The sequence below is a fragment of the Primulina eburnea genome, chromosome 11 (genome assembly GCF_022965805.1).
Source record: "Primulina eburnea isolate SZY01 chromosome 11, ASM2296580v1, whole genome shotgun sequence".
In the NCBI taxonomy this organism is placed as follows: domain Eukaryota; kingdom Viridiplantae; phylum Streptophyta; class Magnoliopsida; order Lamiales; family Gesneriaceae; genus Primulina; species Primulina eburnea.
In genome coordinates this window covers 439,767-459,031 of record NC_133111.1, presented here as the reverse complement: position 1 = coordinate 459,031, position 19,265 = coordinate 439,767, and the positions used below count along the sequence as shown (strand labels likewise).

General features: G+C 37.9%; 5 protein-coding genes and 1 long non-coding RNA gene across 18 annotated transcripts; 3 read left to right on the top strand and 3 right to left on the bottom strand.

Moving 5' to 3' along the window:
- Nucleotides 1–120: 120 nt before the first annotated feature.
- On the top strand, nucleotides 121–1,931 carry LOC140804329 (calmodulin-7). The gene is made up of 2 exons (XM_073160273.1): nucleotides 121–367; nucleotides 1,287–1,931. The coding sequence occupies exons 1-2, from the start codon at nucleotides 292–294 to the stop codon at nucleotides 1,658–1,660; spliced, it is 450 nt and encodes a 149-aa protein (XP_073016374.1). The 5' UTR covers nucleotides 121–291; the 3' UTR covers nucleotides 1,661–1,931.
- A 195-nt stretch (nucleotides 1,932–2,126) lies between these two features.
- LOC140804327 (ubiquitin-conjugating enzyme E2 22-like) lies at nucleotides 2,127–6,004 on the bottom strand. 4 transcript variants are annotated; one of them, XM_073160271.1, is made up of 7 exons: nucleotides 5,796–6,002; nucleotides 4,776–4,882; nucleotides 4,278–4,422; nucleotides 4,116–4,193; nucleotides 3,822–3,934; nucleotides 3,540–3,643; nucleotides 2,127–2,577 (listed from the first exon to the last, which is right to left on the bottom strand). In XM_073160271.1, exons 2-7 carry the CDS (start codon nucleotides 4,776–4,778, stop codon nucleotides 2,250–2,252), a joined length of 771 nt encoding a protein of 256 aa, XP_073016372.1. In that variant the 5' UTR covers nucleotides 4,779–4,882; nucleotides 5,796–6,002; the 3' UTR covers nucleotides 2,127–2,249. The 4 variants fall into 4 exon arrangements, with proteins under 4 accessions (XP_073016372.1, XP_073016370.1, XP_073016371.1 ...); XM_073160269.1 differs by having other exon boundaries at nucleotides 4,776–4,909; nucleotides 5,796–6,001; XM_073160270.1 differs by having other exon boundaries at nucleotides 4,776–4,909; nucleotides 5,850–6,000.
- A 426-nt stretch (nucleotides 6,005–6,430) lies between these two features.
- On the top strand, nucleotides 6,431–9,000 carry LOC140804932 (probable aquaporin SIP2-1). The gene is made up of 3 exons (XM_073161089.1): nucleotides 6,431–6,929; nucleotides 8,066–8,323; nucleotides 8,625–9,000. The coding sequence occupies exons 1-3, from the start codon at nucleotides 6,630–6,632 to the stop codon at nucleotides 8,781–8,783; spliced, it is 717 nt and encodes a 238-aa protein (XP_073017190.1). The 5' UTR covers nucleotides 6,431–6,629; the 3' UTR covers nucleotides 8,784–9,000.
- Nucleotides 9,001–10,309: 1,309 nt separating this feature from the next.
- LOC140804227 (protein ROOT PRIMORDIUM DEFECTIVE 1) lies at nucleotides 10,310–17,388 on the bottom strand. 10 transcript variants are annotated; one of them, XM_073160091.1, is made up of 4 exons: nucleotides 13,170–15,225; nucleotides 12,635–12,704; nucleotides 10,537–10,601; nucleotides 10,310–10,448 (listed from the first exon to the last, which is right to left on the bottom strand). In XM_073160091.1, exon 1 carries the CDS (start codon nucleotides 15,027–15,029, stop codon nucleotides 13,725–13,727), a length of 1,305 nt encoding a protein of 434 aa, XP_073016192.1. In that variant the 5' UTR covers nucleotides 15,030–15,225; the 3' UTR covers nucleotides 10,310–10,448; nucleotides 10,537–10,601; nucleotides 12,635–12,704; nucleotides 13,170–13,724. The 10 variants fall into 10 exon arrangements, with proteins under 10 accessions (XP_073016192.1, XP_073016188.1, XP_073016190.1 ...); XM_073160087.1 differs by lacking the exons at nucleotides 10,310–10,448; nucleotides 10,537–10,601 and adding an exon at nucleotides 17,250–17,388 and having other exon boundaries at nucleotides 12,138–12,704; nucleotides 13,170–17,162; XM_073160089.1 differs by lacking the exons at nucleotides 10,310–10,448; nucleotides 10,537–10,601 and adding an exon at nucleotides 16,797–16,909 and having other exon boundaries at nucleotides 12,138–12,704; nucleotides 13,170–16,701.
- LOC140804456 (proline-rich receptor-like protein kinase PERK8) lies at nucleotides 15,994–18,018 on the bottom strand. Its single transcript, XM_073160496.1, has 8 exons — nucleotides 17,933–18,018; nucleotides 17,795–17,848; nucleotides 17,250–17,416; nucleotides 16,900–17,162; nucleotides 16,797–16,857; nucleotides 16,559–16,701; nucleotides 16,246–16,464; nucleotides 15,994–16,146 (listed from the first exon to the last, which is right to left on the bottom strand). Exons 1-8 carry the CDS (start codon nucleotides 18,016–18,018, stop codon nucleotides 15,994–15,996), a joined length of 1,146 nt encoding a protein of 381 aa, XP_073016597.1.
- Nucleotides 18,019–18,134: 116 nt separating this feature from the next.
- On the top strand, nucleotides 18,135–18,756 carry LOC140804229 (uncharacterized). Its single transcript, XR_012112137.1, has 3 exons — nucleotides 18,135–18,241; nucleotides 18,460–18,518; nucleotides 18,650–18,756. It is a non-coding gene; the product is annotated as an uncharacterized lncRNA (long non-coding RNA).
- The last annotated feature ends 509 nt before the right edge of the window (nucleotides 18,757–19,265 follow it).

The window sequence follows — 19,265 nt, the reverse complement described above, 5'->3', positions numbered from 1 at the left end:
CACGTCTCATTTACAATTACGAATTTGCCCCTACGTTAATGCATCCCTATTTCATTGTCAGCCAAGGGCAAAGCGGGGAGATCGGATCAAAAGCTTTTAAAACGTAAAAAATTAATAAATATATAATTTATTATTATTAAATTAAATCAAATCAAACTGGAAAGAGATTAGAATTAATCTCTCTATGCCTACGTAGATAATATATATATAGAGACGATACGATACTCAATCGGAACAGCTCATCTAGCTCTCCAGAACGATCACTCTCTCGTTTAAATTCGAGGTGCAGAAATGGCGGATCAGTTGACAGATGACCAGATCTCTGAGTTCAAGGAGGCCTTCAGCCTTTTCGACAAGGATGGCGATGGTACGATCATTCTTCTTGTTTTTTGCTCTCTTTTTGTGGTGTATGGATCGATTATCATGTTTGTGTGCGTGATGTTGTTAGGGAAATTTTGGTGTTTTATATCCATTTACGGTGGTACTGCCCCCAATCTTTTTGAAGGTTTAGTTTCCGTTAGGTTTTCGGTTCTCGAGCTCTGCTCACCTAGTTTTTGCACCTGCTTAGGTGATGGGTGTCGGAAATATCTTGGTAGCATTCTGTGTATGACTAGTGTTGAAAAATATGGAAATTATACCAAATTTATGCAAAACTATTCTGTTGACATTGGATTCAAGGCGGATGGAGCTAATTACTTCCTGTGGATGAAATTAATTTTGCCGACCTTCCCAGCTAGATGACGGTTCTTCATTAGGATTGTATGGTCGAGAAGGGGGAAGGTCTATGTATGATGAAAAATGAAGCAGAAGACATCTGAGATACAACTTTTGTTTTTCAAATATATATATATATATATATATATATATATATATATATATATATATATATATATATATAAACTGAACAAACTGCTACAACTGATGGTTTTATGACTGGTCTAGTGATATGTATTCTTTCAAGGGGGAGGATTCACCTTGCGATTTATTTATCTAATTTTTTGGGAACATGTTTGCGTAGTATAGATTGCCTCTTTATCATCTAAAACGATTCTTAGTAATTATGTAATTGCACCTGTTTCGTGGACTATGATGCATTGGATAACGTTTATTGTGTTTGTCATTGTCTCATATGACGAATGATTCGTGTTCTGATTTTGTATTCCTATTAGTTTCATTTCTTTGGCTTGGTTTTAAAGATATGAAAAGGCTACAACCTCTCTAGTGAGGAACCCCAGTATTTGCGTACCCTTAGTGCATCAATTAATCGTAGTTGACACCTTATGCAGGTTGCATAACAACCAAGGAGCTTGGCACGGTGATGAGATCTCTGGGGCAGAATCCAACGGAGGCCGAGCTCCAAGACATGATTAACGAGGTTGATGCCGACGGTAATGGAACCATCGACTTTCCCGAGTTCTTGAATCTCATGGCCCGGAAAATGAAGGACACTGACTCTGAGGAGGAACTAAAAGAGGCGTTTCGTGTCTTTGACAAAGATCAAAATGGTTTTATCTCTGCTGCTGAACTGCGCCATGTGATGACAAATCTTGGTGAGAAGCTAACGGATGAAGAGGTTGATGAGATGATTCGAGAGGCGGATGTTGATGGTGATGGGCAAATTAACTATGAAGAGTTTGTCAAGGTGATGATGGCCAAGTAATGTTCCGACCATTAATAAATTTATCATTATATTATGATAAAAAAATTGGGGCCAAAAATCTAGAGACGAAAGGGAGCAGAGAGGGCTGATTAGGGTAATGTGTTTTTAGTTTCATTTTTCATCGTTTCTTTTATGGTTTTTCAAGCTCTTGACGATGTTTGTGTCATGATGGTGATGAAATCTCTATTTCATTTTGGTATGTACTTTGTGACTCTTCTGCAGCGCTGTTAGTTTATTTTGGGATTGTGTGTATGCTAAATCAATTAAAGCACGCCCCGTGTTCGTAAATTGTTATGCATCTGTTAGTGATATAGATTGAGAGTGCAAAGTAACCGAGACTAAGATATTTTTCAATGTCAACCACTAGTGAATTCTTGATTTTGACGTATCCTTTTTTCAAACGCTACTGCAAGGAACTAGAAATTAAAAGAATGAAATCAAAATATTCAAGACAGCCAGCCATATAAAGAAGTATACGTTATTTTTATGACATGTCCAAAAAGAAAAATTCATTATGCGTAAGGAACGAGCACTCAATAACCAGTGAACAACACAAATTTTGACATAATTATATGATATCAATCTAGCTTTATAATCTCTTCAAGCTTCTCTTTCTAGCTTCCTTCTTCTTGTCTGCCGGAACTTTATTCAGCCCAGATTCTTTCTTTTGTGTGGCTGGAGCCGCTGTTGATTCGTCCACTCCAGTCTCATTGGATGAAGTTATGACAGATGGAAGATCTTGACCATTTCCTGGTTTAGGGGTCAACGGGGAGGGTGTGACAGTTTCCATTGCTGTATTTTTCTGATCAACACCATTCAGTGAAGAGTTCGTTTGGTCCATGTTCATGGCAGTGGACTCAGATACGATGGATTTTGGTTTTGGCTTTGACTTCAGAGCATGTATTGTGGTGTAAAGCCTGTTTATTTAACAGATACAAGGCGTTTGGTGACTACGACATCAAAAACCCAAAGAATAAAGAATCATCTAAACATCGGGCATGCTTATAATCCATTTCAAGGACAAATACTTGGTATCATGCAACAAATAGTTAGGGGATCTGACAGGAACTATCATAAAGTGAATGAACAATTAAATATCAATCATCTCAATGATTGATGATGGGATGAGAGAAAAAAACGTAAAAGAAAATTGAGACTGTATATCTTCGGTTTCTCACTCAATCACCTCGCACGATTCTTCACCAGCGATTTATTCTCAAGTCTTGGCAGGATTTAGTTGCTTTCGTACAACATCAAAATGCATGGAAAAATAACTCCTGCTTTGTCTAATCTAGTTCTATTTAACCAGTTTTTTTTTTTTTTTGTTTTGGCAAAGATAAAACAATCAACATCTTACTAGCAGCTCCGTTGTTTCCAGCCTAAGGCCTATATAGCCTATAGCATTTGTGGTTGTAGCTCAATCAGTTAATCTTCGTTCATCCCCTTTTCACTCGGCTGTTTGTCTCTGTAGCGCTGTGGTAACGAGGGCTTGCTATTGACAAGCAAAGCTTACCTTAGGCAAGGCCTCCACTCTAGATCGCATTTAAATAACTTTTCGGAAGCATGAAAAAAACCTCGAAAAAGTCTTCACCTTTCCGCTTCAAGAAATGTCCTTACTTATTGTAAGACCGTTTTATCTAAAGTCAAACAGTTGTTATTGTTATAAGGTCGAGGTTTTAGGGAAAAATTCTTTTGTTTGTGCAGGGATGGCACTCAATAGCTCTACTATACCACATAAATTCAATGTCACTCAAAGCATTCCAATTAAATGGTTCCATTATCATGAGAGATACAGGAGTTGCATCCCACAAACTCAGCAGCGTAAGCAATTATTATGTCTGAATGAGGCAGTTTAATGATATAAGATGGCATTATTTACCTGGCATATTTGGCGTACTCATCGTAATTTTCATTCAGCATCTTGCCAGCCTGTTCGTTTAAAGCTGATTCAGGGAAGGGTTCGATCAACAAGCATCTGATAACCTGTTAATTTCATAAGAGCGTATGACCGAAAAGTTGGTGACGTCATTGTAAATTACCATAAAAGTAACAAAGATGAGCAAGGTGAAATAATAATGCATGATTTACTATGTCAACAAAATCACTTGCTTGGAAGAACATCTAACTTCGATAAGATCATCACAAGATTGACAGAACTTACAATCAATACATGCCGTAAGCTAAGACATGGGTTCCAATCTTTCTTCAAAGCATTAACACATATCTCACCATTGGTGGCAATGTTTGGGTGAAAAATTTTGGTCAAAAAATAGCCTGAAAAGAAAACCAAGAGAAGATTACATAAATCAAAGTTCCCATGCACAAACTGCCATTAAAATTGAAGAACACACAAGTACCTTTGACCAAAATGGAAGTTTACAACTGAAAATATGGTAATTATAGTTGGAACGAGTTGTCTAAGTGGAATTTATGTTACGTGCACCAGAAAACAAACCTTTAGGAGGGGACTGTGGAAAATCATGGGACAAAACCAACTTCATGCGAAAAACTCCATTTTCATATGGCGTCTCAGCTGCAAGGTTACAGATTATTATTCACAAAGGAAAAAAGCACCCATATGACAAAAGAAAATGGCAAAATATGAATTAATTAATACCTGGGCCTTCAATGTCAGCACATATGACCGAAAAATTATCATCATTCACACCTACTTTAATGCCTTCTGGAGGGGTTTCATCAAGATTCTTCAACTCCTTTGCCAATTGTTTTATGACGTTTGGGGGTAGATTTTCATTTGTTGCCTAGATCATATTAACAAAATGAAAGAGATGTAAGAACATCGAACCATTTTCAAATCTCTCTGGCTCTTTCTATTGTAATAGTTGATTCATCTTCTTTGTAAATGACAGCTAAAAACTTCAACGAAAGGGAAACGGTATATATGTATGAAAAGCATACTTAAATGGATCAGAAATACTTCACACTTGTAAAATCAATCTCTCTCAACTCCTTCCCAACCAAACACAATAATTAGTTTCAAAACAAAGCACAACTTTTTAGTGTAAAGTTCTTGACCTTAATTTAGCCTGTTGAGTGAACATTCTGTACCCATAGCAAAAGGAAGAGATGGAGTTAAAGAGAGTAATAGCATTACCATAGCAGGCTGCTTTGGAGCTAAAGTTCTCTCTTGATTTGTCTTGCAAGAAATAAGTGCCCTTAGAGACTGTTTCACCCAATTAGTGTGATTTACTGTTTGTCAGTCTGAAAATAAAACAGCCGAATGGGATCCTGCATAATGACAGAATTAGCGCTTCAGTCTATTGAATTATGCATATCCTTGCACTAGGGAAATGAGATTGGTCATATTTCTACAATATTAAGAACAAGATAGAAAATTAGGAAACCAAAAAATCAAGGACATGGACTTCCGGTTAACCAGTTTGTCTATCCTAATTACAAACTACTGCGGCCCCGAAAATAAGATCCCTTCCAGTTCCACCTCTCGCTCTCAAATCATTCACTGTAATCGGAAAGTTACGACAGAAACATGATATACCATTCATACATTTCATCAACACTGTTCATCTAGCAAACATAAGTCATAAAAGGTGTCTCTGGAACTGCTATCAAGAACATAACACGGTAATGTGAAAATCTAAAAGACGAGAAAGACTAACTGAAATTTCAGGTTACTTTAACTCATTTTTAAACGCAACGGGCAGAAACTAGAGTAAGCTGGCTCCTGAAAAATTTTGGTGGTTTTTTAAGATACGAGCTATTCAATTACTAAAATACATCGTGAAAAATGCAATATGTGAACCACTCCAAAAACATCTCATTCCGATTAAAAAAAAAAGAACTTTAAAAATGCAAAAACGAAAATGTGAAGATATGGATCTAAATGAAATCAACCAAATTTATAAACACTACTACAAGTGAACCACTTGAAAACATACGCATCTCCAATAAAGAAAATGCTAAAGTGGCACATAAAATTATAAAAACTAAATCAAATCATTTCAAGAAAAGATTAGAAAACCCATTTCACAATTATTTCCAAGAAACCCACCATTAAACTCATCTAATCAAGAAGTTCGAAAACAACAAAATCTAGCCTAAAAGACACCCAAAAATCCACATAAAAATCAAACATTTAGAGCAAGTGGGAAGAAACCTGAGTGTAAAAATGAAGTAAAGAAGGGGAAGCGCTTTCTTTGAATACCACTACTATATAATCAAAATCCCACAAATAGATTTCATAAAGCGATTTCCTGCAGTGGATTTAACAGGCGCCGCTAGAAGAGGAAGAAGAAGGGAGAGAGATGAGATGTTAATCCCAGAACTAATGAAAGGTGCCATCAATCGGTTTGAATTGTAACGTTTACAATCGCTATATTAAAAATAATTAAAATTTAGAAATTCAAAATTGCATACCGAATAATTTTCCATTCAAAACTTCAAATACATAAAAAAGTAAAATTGTTTGAACATTATTGAGGCATGAATATACATTAGTACATTTGTTGCGTGGTGAAATGCAAATCACGAAACATCTTAAAAAATCAATATGCATCCACGATTGTTTTTATTATAAAAAGGAAAAAAAATTCAATCCTCTTATTTTGTGAAATTGTTTGGATAAAGATTTATGATCAACGACCATATTTATCTATATTTATTTTATGTAAATATAAACACACTCATTTTTTTGGCAATACCAAGAAATTGACCACATCCTGGTCGTATTTTGATACTAATATTAGCTCCACAATTATTTGGATGTTTGACACACGTTTCCCCTAATGTCATAAAATAAAAGGTCAACACCGCTACAATTTTATGGAGAACCCGACAAATCATGTAGCCTCGGTGAACGGGGACTAACCAAAGCCAAGATTCCTACAAGCTGCAGCAAAACCTTCCAAGCAACTTCGTATCGATCCAACTTCAGCCCATTTTCGTACAAGTCTGAGCCCGTCTGACCGAGGAGGAAGGTGGTGCGTCAGAAATGCCGGGCGGCGCCGGGGCAAGGCGGCTGCTGGTCGCGGATTTCGCGATGTCTTTTATGTGGGTATGGTCAAGCGTGCTCATCAAGATTTTTGTGCACAGAATCTTGGGATACGGATCTCTCGATGTCAAGGGTGAAATCATTAGATGCGTTGTTTCTTTACTTAACATGTTCTTCTTTGCTTTTTTGGGCAAAGCCACTGACGGCGGGACATACAACCCTCTCAACCTTTTGTCCTCCGCTATTTCTGGAGATTTTAGCAATTTTCTCTTCACTCTTGGTGCCAGGATTCCTGCTCAGGTGGCGCTTTTTTCTGCTTGTTCTTTTTTTTTTTTTTGTGTGTAATAGTTTGTTTCTCGTTTGATAATTGACATGTTGTCGGGCCCTTTTTTGTTTGAGTCGTGCTTGTGTGTCCATTAGGCGATGTAGAACGAGTAATTTTTTTAATGTTGGGGAATATAAGCTTGGTCGCGAGCATGAGTTTATTCTACATTAGTTTGGTATGAGGCATAAGTTTTAGCCTTTTGTTTCAACAAGGATAATTTTGCTCAAGATCCTGGTTTTATTTGCCTGATAACTGCCTAGTTTTGCTTGCCTTAATGCCGAGTTTTCTTGTCTCAGCTTTTGGGGCTCTGAGGGAATACGGACGTAAATGACAAGCTTGCGAGAAATGATTAAATATATGCATATACCTAAATCAATTGTGTGAATTCAAAGGATGCAATAGTATGATCCTATATCAGCTTCGTGAGCACAATTACGGTGTGGATAATAATATCATAATTACTTTGAATAGACTCTCGTGAAAAAGACAAGTTTTTTTTTGGGTTTTGATTCGACTCTTGGGCACATGGACTAATAGCACTCCTGCTTTGTATTTCTGCCAGTCACAGGATTAAAACCTTAGAGCTGTGTTAAAACTTAATATCCTAAAATCTGGTTCTCAAAGTGGAGGGCCAATCCCTAACACAAGCTGAACATGGCAAAAGTAATAAACAATAATCAGGCATTTTCTCACTGAAGATGGCATAAAAAGCTTACTAATCGGTTATATTCACACATAATTGAAGTTTTTTCTCGTAGGATTATGCTTTCTCTACTTCTATTGCCTTTAAAGAGTTTATAAGAAAATACATGGTTCCTTGATTCAAAGATTTCAGTTTTACACGTGTGATAACTTTCATGAAATTGGAAGAACACCAACACTTCACCAGACATTACCATAAACGAGGTTCAGTCTAAAAGCTTCCTGAGCGTTTGTGAAATAGGGATGTTGGATTGTTGTAAGATTGCTTTTAAAAGTCATTTTTTAAAGAAATAAATAGTTTTTTTATGGCTGACTTCTCCATTATCAACTGCCCGTTTTTTTTTAATATCTTGTTTAGTCCTTTATAAAGCTTGCCGCTCATATCTTTTCTTGTATTTCACTCGTGAAGGTTGTGGGGTCAATTTGTGGGGTACGGCTCATCCTGGACACTTTTCCTGGAATTGGACGAGGCCCGCGCTTGAATGTTGACATTGCAAAAGGGGCATTAACTGAAGGTCTTTTGACGTTTGCAATTGTGTTCATATCCCTTGCACTCTCCCGAAAGATTACTGGAAGTTTCATGAAAACATGGATCTCAAGTGTGTCTAAGATCAGTCTTCATATACTCGGCTCTGATCTAACTGGGGGATGCATGAATCCAGCCTCTGTAAATATTTCTTTTCCTCTTGATTGAACTATACTTTATAATTCTTGTGTTAGGAAGCAATTACTGCCCCCTATTGCCATGTGCCGTACATTGATTGATCTTACATCCTCCAATTCTTTTGGATCTGTAACCATCTACTGGATATTGAGTATAATTACTCTTACTTTGAATTTGCAGAGGGATATTTTTACATTTTGATGGGAATAATCTGTCTTTGTTCTTTTATATCTCTCATGCAGTAAGCTGCATTTGTGTGTTGTTCTGAATCTTGCGATATATAATATGTTTTTGTACTTCTTAGGTAATGGGGTGGGCTTTTGCAAATGGAGAACATATCAGCAAGGAGCATTTGATAGTTTATTGGCTTGCGCCAGTTGAAGCGACTTTGGCTGCAGTTTGGATATTTGGATTACTATTTCGTCCCAAAAAGGATGAGATGATACGGCAAAAATCAGACTGAAAAAATAATCCAGTTTCTGTTTTACGGTTAGTGATATGTCTTTGTATTCATTGGCGTGTAAAATGCCTACTGAACTCCAGAAGGTCCCATTAGTATTTGGCTTGGTTTCGTTGTGCTTTCTGTGTCTCTCGTCTAGGAATGAACATTTGAAATTGTGTATATACATGGGAAAACCATACATATTAATGAAGCCATTAAGCATTGAGAGATTTAGACATGATAACTTGAAATCTGTTTTTCATGTATGGGAATTTCAACCATCTCCTGCTCAGTTTTAAGTTTATTGACAATCATAATAAACTATCTTGATCTAAATTAAACAATCCACCCAAAGTTAATTCTCCATTTCCTAACTGCTGTCTTGAGTCCTTTCAATTTCGGTGCATTTTGCGTTTTGTTTCCCAATTAAAGGAACTTGAGCCTTTTTAAATACCACATCAAATGCATTTTACCCTCAACATATGACTGACTAAAAATCCAAAAGTGCCTAATTAGAGGCAACGTAAGTATTACTCAAACAAAACCACCATCCTAAACTTTTATTAAAGACAGCAACACATTTGAATCTTAGCCAGTAAAAAATTACAAAATTTGAGCGTTTCAGCCTTTCAGAAACTGCCAAAGAAGCGGCCATATCCGTGCAAATTGCTGTCTCCTAATTTCATTCACTTGTTAATACAGATGTAAGAGTACTCCACAAACCGTAACCAAAAAAAAATCTATCGAGAAATCATTTAACAAGTTGTGGCTCAAACTCTCCGAAGTCCACTGAACCAGATTCAACAGGTTTCATCAGTTACGCAGCTAATATCTCGGAAACCATAGCCGCAACCAGGGGTATTCTCTTCAAGTTCTTCACTGATGCGATTTCATCACTCTCAATTGCAAGAAGTTGCTGGTTGATCTCCACCATCATCGAACTTCCTCTTTAATTGGATTCTCAATGTCCAATACCTTTTTCCCGGAAGTCCTGCGGTTTGTCTGCATAAAGAATTATAGTTCAGTTGAAAACTAATCACAGTACAACGCGTGCAGAGATCATACTTAGAATTTATTCACTTTTTATGTCACAGGAAAAGGGAAGATAAAGAAATGGCTAAAGACCGAGTTTTAGCCAAGAGTAAGATAATCAGAGCCAACAATTGCCTCAATGATGACATGCATATTAAATTCTTCTGTATACAGATCAATGTCCTTGTAAAAATCTGTTATTTGGCAGTCGTTTAAGTACATTGTCAGGTACACCTTCGATCACAATCATCAAGAAATGAGTACACAATTACCAGAATGGCACGACAAAGTACAAATCACAGTAATATCAGAGGTGTTATTATATTGAAAGGCAGAAAAAACGTGACAAAAACTTTGCCTTCCAGTCATTAAGAAATTGTGGCTGCGACTTCATCAATGCTGAGAAGAAGTCACCGTGTCGATTCTCATCCTGGAACCAGTTCTCGAAGTACTTGAAAATTGGATAGCATTGTTATTCCGGGTTGTCCTTGAGAAGCATATATACGGTTATGTATCTTCACCAACCAATCTTCTCGGACAGATAAGTAGCGTAGAAAATGAACTTAGGTTTGAAAAATGTGCATTTTCTGGCCTTTGTTAGGAATCCCAAGTCCAATGCCAAAATTGAAGTCAGATAAACCTTTGTTCAAAAACCTGTTAAATAACACTCTCAGTTTCTTCCATTGTTCACGAAACATAGAGCTATAAGTACAGAGAATGAAACAAAAGATTTTGAGCATACCGGGCATGGCGAGCTTAGTCCCTTGACATCAAGGAGAAAATCTCAGCTACGATGGGATTTGTTTTCTGCACAAACGCAATTGCCATTTAAGTTTTCAACATTATATGCCAAAACCCTGTGAAGTGAACAAGCTAAATATTACATTGGTTGCTGAGAGACGAACAAAAAGAAGGTGATAAACATGTCTATTCAATCAATACTTTACAAGGATAAAAGGCTCATTCTTAAACCTTGGCTCGGGGCACCACACCTCGACCATTCCCAAGCCCGGGAGACATGAGGCCCCGGCATATTATTCAAAGTCCGAGAGATATGAGGCCCTGTCATATTATCTAAGTTCGGGAGATATGAGGCCCCGACACATTATCCAAAGCTCGGGAGACAAGAGGCCCCGACACATTATTCAAAGTCCGGGAGACACAAAGCCCTGGCATATTATCTAAGTCCGGGAGACATGAGGCCCCGACACATTATTCAAAGTCCGGGAGATATGAGGCCCCAACACATTATCTAAAGCTCAGGAGACAAGAGGCCCCGACAAATTATTCAAAGTCCGGGAGATATGAGGCCCCGACAGATTATCTAAAGTTCGGGAGACACAAGGCCCCGACATATTATCTAAAGTCCGGGAGACATGAGACCCCGACACATTATTCAAGTCCGGGAGACAGGAGGCCCTAGCACATTATTCAATTCCGGGAGACACGAGGCCCGACACATTATCTAAAGTCCGGGAGACATGAGGCCCCGACACATTATTCAAAGTCCGGGAGATATGAGGCCCCAGAACATTATTCAAAGTCCGGGAGACAGGAGACCCTAGCACATTATTCAAGTCCGGGAGACACGAGGCCTCGACACATTATTCAAGCCCGAGAGACATGAGGCTCCAGCATATTATCTAAAGTTCGGGAGACATGAGGTCCCGGCACATTATTCAAGTCCGGGAGACACGAGGTCCCGACACATTATTCAAAGCCCGAGAGACACAAGGCCCCGACATATTATCTCAAGTCTATGAGACATGAGGCTCCGATACCTCATCCCATCTATGGGAGACATGAAGCCCCCGATGTTTTCATAAAACAAGATTGATTATCTATTTGGGAATCCAAGCATGACTGATCGGGACAGCGAGTATGACTCTAGCCCGACTATTTAAGGGATGGGTGATGATATCCCCATAAGAGCCCGGATCATAAATTACCCGAGATATCAAATGGATTCCCAAATCAGGGTCAATATGCATGATGGATTCTTCTGAAGCCGGGCAGGTGCAAGCTCGGGCTCAACTCCCCGGGCAACCAGAAGCCTGGGCTCTCATATAAGCTCCCGGGAGGCATTCTACCTGGGCTACCTCGATAACACTGCCCCACTCGAGTATTTCAGAAGATAAGATCTTGTCTCGAGAAGCGTACATGACAAAATCTTATTGATGTGACACGATGAAAAAATAGGGTGGCATGACAGAATGTCAACATCTAAGAGGGCAAGTGGCAAGTAAACACTGAAAACAAGATATCTACCACCTTCACTACTATAAATACCAGGTATTACTTTCATTTACGGATGCTAAAAACTTTGAACTCTCAAGCACTCACATATATTTTCACATATATCGCTTGTATTCTTCATCTTCACCTGACTTAAGCATCAGAGTGGTCACGCCAGATATCTCTCCAGCGCCCATTCACGAGTTCATTTCCTGTTTGCAGGTCACAGTCGAAGCCATATTATACAGAGGTATATCTTCGCTACAAGATACATCTCCTTGCTCATTTCTTTAAACAAAACACAAATCATCATCCGGTGGATTGCCCCGACTCCGCTCACCCGATTCACCCGGATCGTATCAATTCATATTTTAGGATTTGAGAATTCCGTGAACAAATATCAGCATTGGGAATACATTGATAAATCAAGAGTTGGGGGTTTTCCAGCATTTGAAATTAAAGTGTTGGGGTACCTTATCTCATGACTTTAGGAGTCATTTGCATTCAGATTAGTTCACTTTCTGTACAAGACCAAACACAGATGGACCTAACCTCTAAATGATAATACAGTTGTAATTACCAAGCAACGGTTATGTAAATATTACCCTATAGTGATGTCCCTGGTCCACAAGCTCGTAGGACGTCAAAGTTGTCGCAAAACTTGTAGACTACATCCTGAAAGTCAAACCATTGTAACATTTCTGATAATTTGAGACAATGGCGCACATGGATTCACTAAAGCTCAAAACTTATTCGATTTCTTTCCAGGCTGATTAACAATGCGGTCACACATACGACACAAAAGACACTGCTTACTATGCATGCATCATCAGCGGTAAGTGTCAACTGAGGAAGAGGTTATATTCTTATGTAAAATTCCATCATTATTCTTCTATGAAAAGCAGATAATGAGAATAAGTACAACTTCTCACATTATTTGTATCGAAATCTTATCGATTTCCAAGAATATAGTGATGTAATTAAACAGATAAAACACATTAAGGGTAAATGATCAAAATTATATCTTTAGACATACTTCCAGCTTCAACTACATGAAAGAAAAATGAATTATGAACTGCAACGGGATCCAAGGAAACAAATTAGAGTTGGCCTTAAATATATCCAGAGGTAAAAGTTTACACATTCTTATCTTCAACTTCGAATGTGGCTATCGCCCTTTCTTCCTTAGAAGGCACTTCCACACGAGCCCCTTTCTTCTTAGCCTAACCTTCTTAGCCATTTTCTTTCTCATTTTGTCCAAACTGAAGCTGAAATGGGTCCCAAAGGGAGATTTTCAACAGCAATACTCTCCTCATTGCTGCATGAGGGAGGAATGGAGAGCGGAAGCATTGGAGACTATTCCATCAGATCAGAAGATGTCTTATCAATCAATGCACCTCTGCTATTCACAAGAAAAAAGACCTGAATTCTACACCCAACATATGATTTTGGCCAAAGAACGATGGACTTCCAAAACCTGAAAACTATATATAAACTATCTCATGTTCCAAAATTTATAATTCAGTTACAGCAAAAAATGTTCAAACTACAACATTACCAAGCACTTAAAAAAATTATATGAAGTTTTTGGTGAGTCAACCTCTATGGCACCCAAGTTCATGAGGCACAATGGTTGAAAAAGAAGCATCCCACGATGAATCCAAACCATCCCTGAACAGCTGTCTCTCAAAGGCTTCATTCGCTCAAATCCTTCAAGCAGAGACAACTTGGATGAGCAATAATGTCTTTGTCGCACTGCTGTCTGAACGACTCCAAAATTGGAATAACAAAATCACCACTTTGTGTCTCACTATTTTTTTTATTGTTCCTTGCATCTTTTCTCTCTTCCTCAGCCTCTACCTGCACCCTCAGTTCGCTAGTATTACGGGAGCCCAACATTATAAGCTCAAACATTTTCCTCCGTGCATCATATATTGGGTTTGGTTCGACCAAACGGCCTCTACTATAACCTTCCCTCAAAAAGGCTATTTGTGTATTCCCTCGGGTAGAGATATAGAATATGCCAGGATGCTTCAAAAGAAGCTCACGCAAGTTAACCTCAATTCCTAGATCCTTCCTGAAATGCACCAATCGTTCAACCGCCACCATTTTCTCCACTGTCAAGCATAAAAGCTCGTGAATAATCCCCACGGCTCGCTTCTCATACCTTTCTAACCCCCCACATGAACGGATCCGGACATTTTCCATCCTTTCATAAGGTTTAACATACCAAAGGCGCTGCCAATTTTTCAGTTTCTCCCTGAACCCAGGAGCGATCCTAAATCCAGTTGGGAAATGAATTGGAAAAGAATATTTGATCTCGAACTCGCTAAACCATTTCTCTATATACTCTTTATGTCTCCATTTCTCAATCTCTGCAACAAAATTTAACCTTCCTCCACTCTCATTGGTATCAACCAATTCCACTATCTCCAAACCCACCATTCTGAAAATCTCACTATGAAGTTCAACTATCGAATCCTTAAAATTTTCAGGCAATCCCAACTCCCTTCTCATCAATCTTATCGCATGTATATGAACTCTCCCATTCACGGACATGCTCAGTATCTTCTTTATCTTAATTACGTTGGCATCATTCATTCCACAAACGACCTCATCCTCTTTCCTGAGCAATTCCACAAATTTGTGCGTAAATTTAAAGCAAGCATTTTGACGGACAGGGTGAGCAAATACCTGAAAAACATGCGGATATTTCCGCAAAAGACCACCAGCTGAAAGGGTATCGATGCCGGCGTGATTGGAACATCGAGAGAGTATCTGTACAGAGACAAAGGGGAAACGTTTCTTGGCTAAGAAGAGAGTGTGAAGCCTAAGGACGAGTTCGAGGCGGTTGCGGTGGAAGGCAAGGGAATCGAGCTTCGGATCGGGGGTTCGAGTCTCTAGTCGGGTCTGGGCTGTGTTGGCATGCTTCTTGAAGCGAGTCTGGATAGCGGCGGAGAAAGGACCGCGGTGAAATAGGGAGGGGGGCAAGATTCTCATGCCCAACCAAAACCAAAATCCTTATCTTAAAAAGGAACACGGGAATAAGCTAACCCACAAAATTACGCTTAAATTCAATGTAGATTGCCTTATTTTGGGGTTGGTCATCGGACAATTTATCAACAAGAATTGTGGCAACTTTTACATTTGGTTCGAATTTTTCTTCTTCCTCTTTTTTTTTCATTAAAGGTCCGATTTGGCTCATCCCCACTACTTATAAAAACAGTGGTTGTGGACTTCCATATTTCAAAGAGATATATATCTGTGAAGAATAATATATATAGTTCATATACGAACACCCAGATTCAAACAACTGTAAATTTGTTTGCCATATCTAGCGATAGCTGAAGCCACCTCGGTACTTTTTTGGACCAACAGATTACCGAAATAGTTTACAGTCTTAGCCTCAAAATTGCATGTTCGACTTCAGAATATCCCAAGAATCGTTGAATTCTGGTGCTCATGATATTCAAACAGTGTCATTCTCTACCGTCTGATCCATGTCATTAGTTCAGATTCAGTTGGCGAGAAATCTTCAACGCCGGTCAAATCCTCTGCAACCTTCATCCAGATAATTTCAACTTGATATAATTAGTTAAAGATCATACAAAAAATTTAAACTTTTACTATAGAAACTATTCCTTTGATCGTAGGATTCTAACTTTGTGGCGAGATGTCCAAATATTTGGTTTTTGTGGAACAAATGCCTGGATAAGTTACAACAGAGAAATGCATTGGTAGTGTATGCAATAACTTATGTGTTATGAATGTTTTTATCACTGGGAATCAAATTTTTTGTGTGTGGCCTGCACCATTGAGATGCTCGAGTACTATGGCAACTAGAGATTTCACCAGACGCCAGCTACTAAGAGAAAGCCAGAAGCCTTGAGCTTCTTCAAGGAATTTGGTGATCAAACCTGGTGATTGATCAAATTTGGATCACTAAAGATGGAGGAGAGGAGGCCTACCTCTTTATTGAGTGCCGATTGTTGGGATCCCAGCTAAGGCATTTATCTATCACGTGAACCATCCAGTAGAGTTGAAAAACATCAACTGAATCTTGTAACATCGGATCTATCAATTCCTTGTACTTCTTTTGTCTTAGAAGTGGTCTTCCCTGCAAGAAAATAGATTTAGATCATTCATACAGCAGCCCCTCAGATTTTATTGTGAGAGCCATGTAAAGGTTATGAGAATCAAATTTCAATGTTATTACCCATCTCAAGAAGCTTTCCCCATCTGTGTCTTCTAAGCTTTTTCGCCCAGTGATCAGCTCCAAAAGAACAACCCCAAAGGAAAATACATCTGCTTTGCTTAAATCTATTCCAGATTTCCCGTATTCTGGTGCCAAATGTTCGAAAGTCTTTAGTACCAAAGATTCAGAAGATTGTCTCAAGTCCTTGTATTTATTCATAGCAAGTCCATAGCAAGAAAGCTGATATGTTTTACATGGTAGATAGAATGAGATACACCAATATTTTGCCTTACGTCTGTGCATTATGCAGTTACAGTGAACCGATTAATCTTACCAATGCCTTATAGTCGTGGGTAAGGAGGATGTTGCTAGGCCTCACGCTTCCATATATACTTTCTCTGTGCAAACGTTCTAAACCTTTAGCTGCTCCACGTGCTATACTCATTCTTCTTTCCCATGTTAAGTCTCTGCTTTTGTCTGAAGAAATAGATTATAGATTGAGTAAGAACTAAGAAGAAACTCTAATTTTATTCGACTAGATGTGTAACTGAATAAGTATACTGTCTGCTTACTTGATAAATGCCAGTTCAAAGAACCATTACACACATTCATAGACCAGCATCCTTTGTTGTCCTTCAGAACAATATCCTATAATCATTTCCATTCATGTCTGACTTTTCCAAGGCTCTTAACTTCTCTCTCAAACTCCTCTTCTTTGATTGAGACTGAAGGTTGCTCCCAGATCAAAACATTACTCTGATCATTTAATACTCCTTTGTATAACTTCCTTCCATGATCGGATAACAAATTGTTTTGAGAAAATTCTTTTGTTGCAGAGTGAAGTTCCATACAAGTAAATTGCCTCTTTTGTCCAATCCAAGTCCTATTAATGCACAACGAACAAGCAGAACCAGGGAATGTGTCACTCGGTAGGTTCCCTGCTGATTCAGATATTGAAAGTTAATAGCTAACAAATTGTACTTACTGTATTTATTAATGAAACTTCGAGGGAATTAATCTCTTACAGTTTTCCTGGTTAGAGTTTGTCTCTTGCCCTGTGCCTGAAGATGACATGCCAAATTCAGTTACCTGCTGAAGTGGTTTTATGATCTCGATGTTCTTATCTTGTCTTATCTCAGATATTCCACATGCCAGGTTCTCTGTGAAGTATTTTACTTCTTCTTTTAGTTGCCTGCAAGTAACAGATTGCAAGAACCAAGTATCTGTCAAGCTGGAGCTTTGAATGAAATTTGTTACGATTGAAATAGGAAGTACATTTATCAAAATATCTTTAACCAGAGTCTAAGATCAGGTTTAGCTTTATTAACTTGACAAAACCTGGCAAGTATACGAGATCAAATTTGCATCTTAAGAACCAAACGTTTGTTGATCTAAAGCTATAAGATGGTAAAGGTGTAAAATTTTCTAAATTGTGTGGCAGCTTAATAACTATGTTTCAACCATTATATTTTAGAGACAATTGTTGCACCCCAAGAGTATCCATATGAAATTTCCTTTTAGCAAGTCCGATTTCTTGTTTTAACGAGGCATGATAAGATGGGTCAAGTACCCGGGAAGAATCGCGTGTTGCTTCTTGGCATATCCAACAGCAACTCTCAGCTTGCTAATATGCAGCGTCACATGAATATCATAATCCAACAATCAGTTAAAAATACTTGCTCGGAATGACATACCAAGTTCAGAGTACATATTTTCTGTCTTTCCTAAAAGCTTGAATGATTCCAAGAAGCTTGATAATATCACCGGAACAAAGAGAGAAATTCCGCAGAACATGTCTCGGTGAAACGGTGAGATTCCTCGATGCATCTTGGATAATCAGCAGTTTTTGAAAAGTGGACATTTTTTCCTGTTCAGGATGAAAGATGATGCACCTTCATATATGAGCAAACAAGTGAATTATGCATCAAAAGATTCAGCACAATGCAGGAACAAATACAGCTTCAAGAATTACCAATGTGCAGTTGCTTTAAGAAATCGATTATGGAGAATGTACGAGGTCAGTCAAGTTCTAAGGGTGTCTGAGGTGATTTATAGTGGGTAACTCCACTTTTCTTGTTGAATATTTGTCACCTTCTGCCTCTCTTTTGTCGAGCATCGATTTTTATTGTTTTGCGGATTTTGCTTTAACATGGTTAGTTTTCATAGAATTGTGATCTCTTAGCTCTAAAGTTGTTTTTGTTCTGTTCTGGTTTTGGAACTTGTGACTGGACAAAGACAAGAACGCTTGTGGGGGATTAAACCTATGAAAAGATGTCATGATAAGTGAAATAATGGTAAGTTGATGTGGTTTGTTCTGTGATTATACTGGTGTTTGGCTTCTATGCTTAGTTTGTAACAAAATACCTTTAAAATGATTTTTGTTTCTAATCATATTGTCTGCAACCTCGCTTCTTGTTTCATTTAGTTTGCTGAATCCACCTGCCATGGCTCCTCATCGATCCAGTTCGTGGGGGATCAATCGATCAAGAAAAGCTTGATTGGAAGTGAGTTAAACAAAGCATACTGCTAACGGAATCATTTTCTTCATGTATAATTTATATTTTTACATACATAAAATCAAATATACTTTTTTGAGTAAATAAAATTTTAGGTTATTTACTGAAAAAAAAGAGCGATTAATAATTGTTATTACTTTTGATTTGTATTAAATTATAAAAGATAAAAATAATATAGTCTATTTAATCAAATGTAGAACATAAATAAATATTAACTCTCATTTAAATTCTTGGAGAGGAAACGTTACAAAGCCCCCATATGACAATTTAATAGGCGTGTATATAACCTATATTTTTAAAAATAATGTAGTTATTAATTGTTGTAAAATTAATTAAATAATAGTAAAATCTAATAGAATTTTTTTATAAAATTTATCATTATCCATTTGTGTTCCATCTGAAGATTTGGTGAGGAAGATGCATCTTCTCGATTCCGCCCCATACACATCCTTGCACAATTTACTATCTCCATTATAATATTTTATTTTGGTTCGGTTGAACTAAAGAAATGAATTCATTAAAAAG

Bases quoted from the DNA above. Each gene is read 5' to 3' on its own strand.
- LOC140804329 (XM_073160273.1), top strand. From the start codon at position 292: ATGGCGGATCAGTTGACAGATGACCAGATCTCTGAGTTCAAGGAGGCC. The intron at 368-1,286 runs GTACGATCATTC...CACCTTATGCAG, and splicing joins TTTCGACAAGGATGGCGATG to GTTGCATAACAACCAAGGAG.
- LOC140804327 (XM_073160271.1), bottom strand. The intron at 4,194-4,277 runs GTATTAATTAAT...GTAACCTTGCAG, and splicing joins TGCTGACATTGAAGGCCCAG to CTGAGACGCCATATGAAAAT. The intron at 3,644-3,821 runs GTAAGTTCTGTC...TGAAATTAACAG, and splicing joins GCTTACGGCATGTATTGATT to GTTATCAGATGCTTGTTGAT.
- LOC140804932 (XM_073161089.1), top strand. From the start codon at position 6,630: ATGCCGGGCGGCGCCGGGGCAAGGCGGCTGCTGGTCGCGGATTTCGCG. The intron at 6,930-8,065 runs GTGGCGCTTTTT...TCACTCGTGAAG, and splicing joins GTGCCAGGATTCCTGCTCAG to GTTGTGGGGTCAATTTGTGG. The intron at 8,324-8,624 runs GTAAATATTTCT...TGTACTTCTTAG, and splicing joins GATGCATGAATCCAGCCTCT to GTAATGGGGTGGGCTTTTGC.
- LOC140804227 (XM_073160087.1), bottom strand. From the start codon at position 15,029: ATGAGAATCTTGCCCCCCTCCCTATTTCACCGCGGTCCTTTCTCCGCC.
- LOC140804456 (XM_073160496.1), bottom strand. From the start codon at position 18,018: ATGTTCTGCGGAATTTCTCTCTTTGTTCCGGTGATATTATCAAGCTTC. The intron at 17,417-17,794 runs GTACTTGACCCA...TGTTACTTGCAG, and splicing joins CAACACGCGATTCTTCCCGG to GCAACTAAAAGAAGAAGTAA. The intron at 16,702-16,796 runs GTAAGCAGACAG...CTATTTCTTCAG, and splicing joins TTTGAACTGGCATTTATCAA to ACAAAAGCAGAGACTTAACA.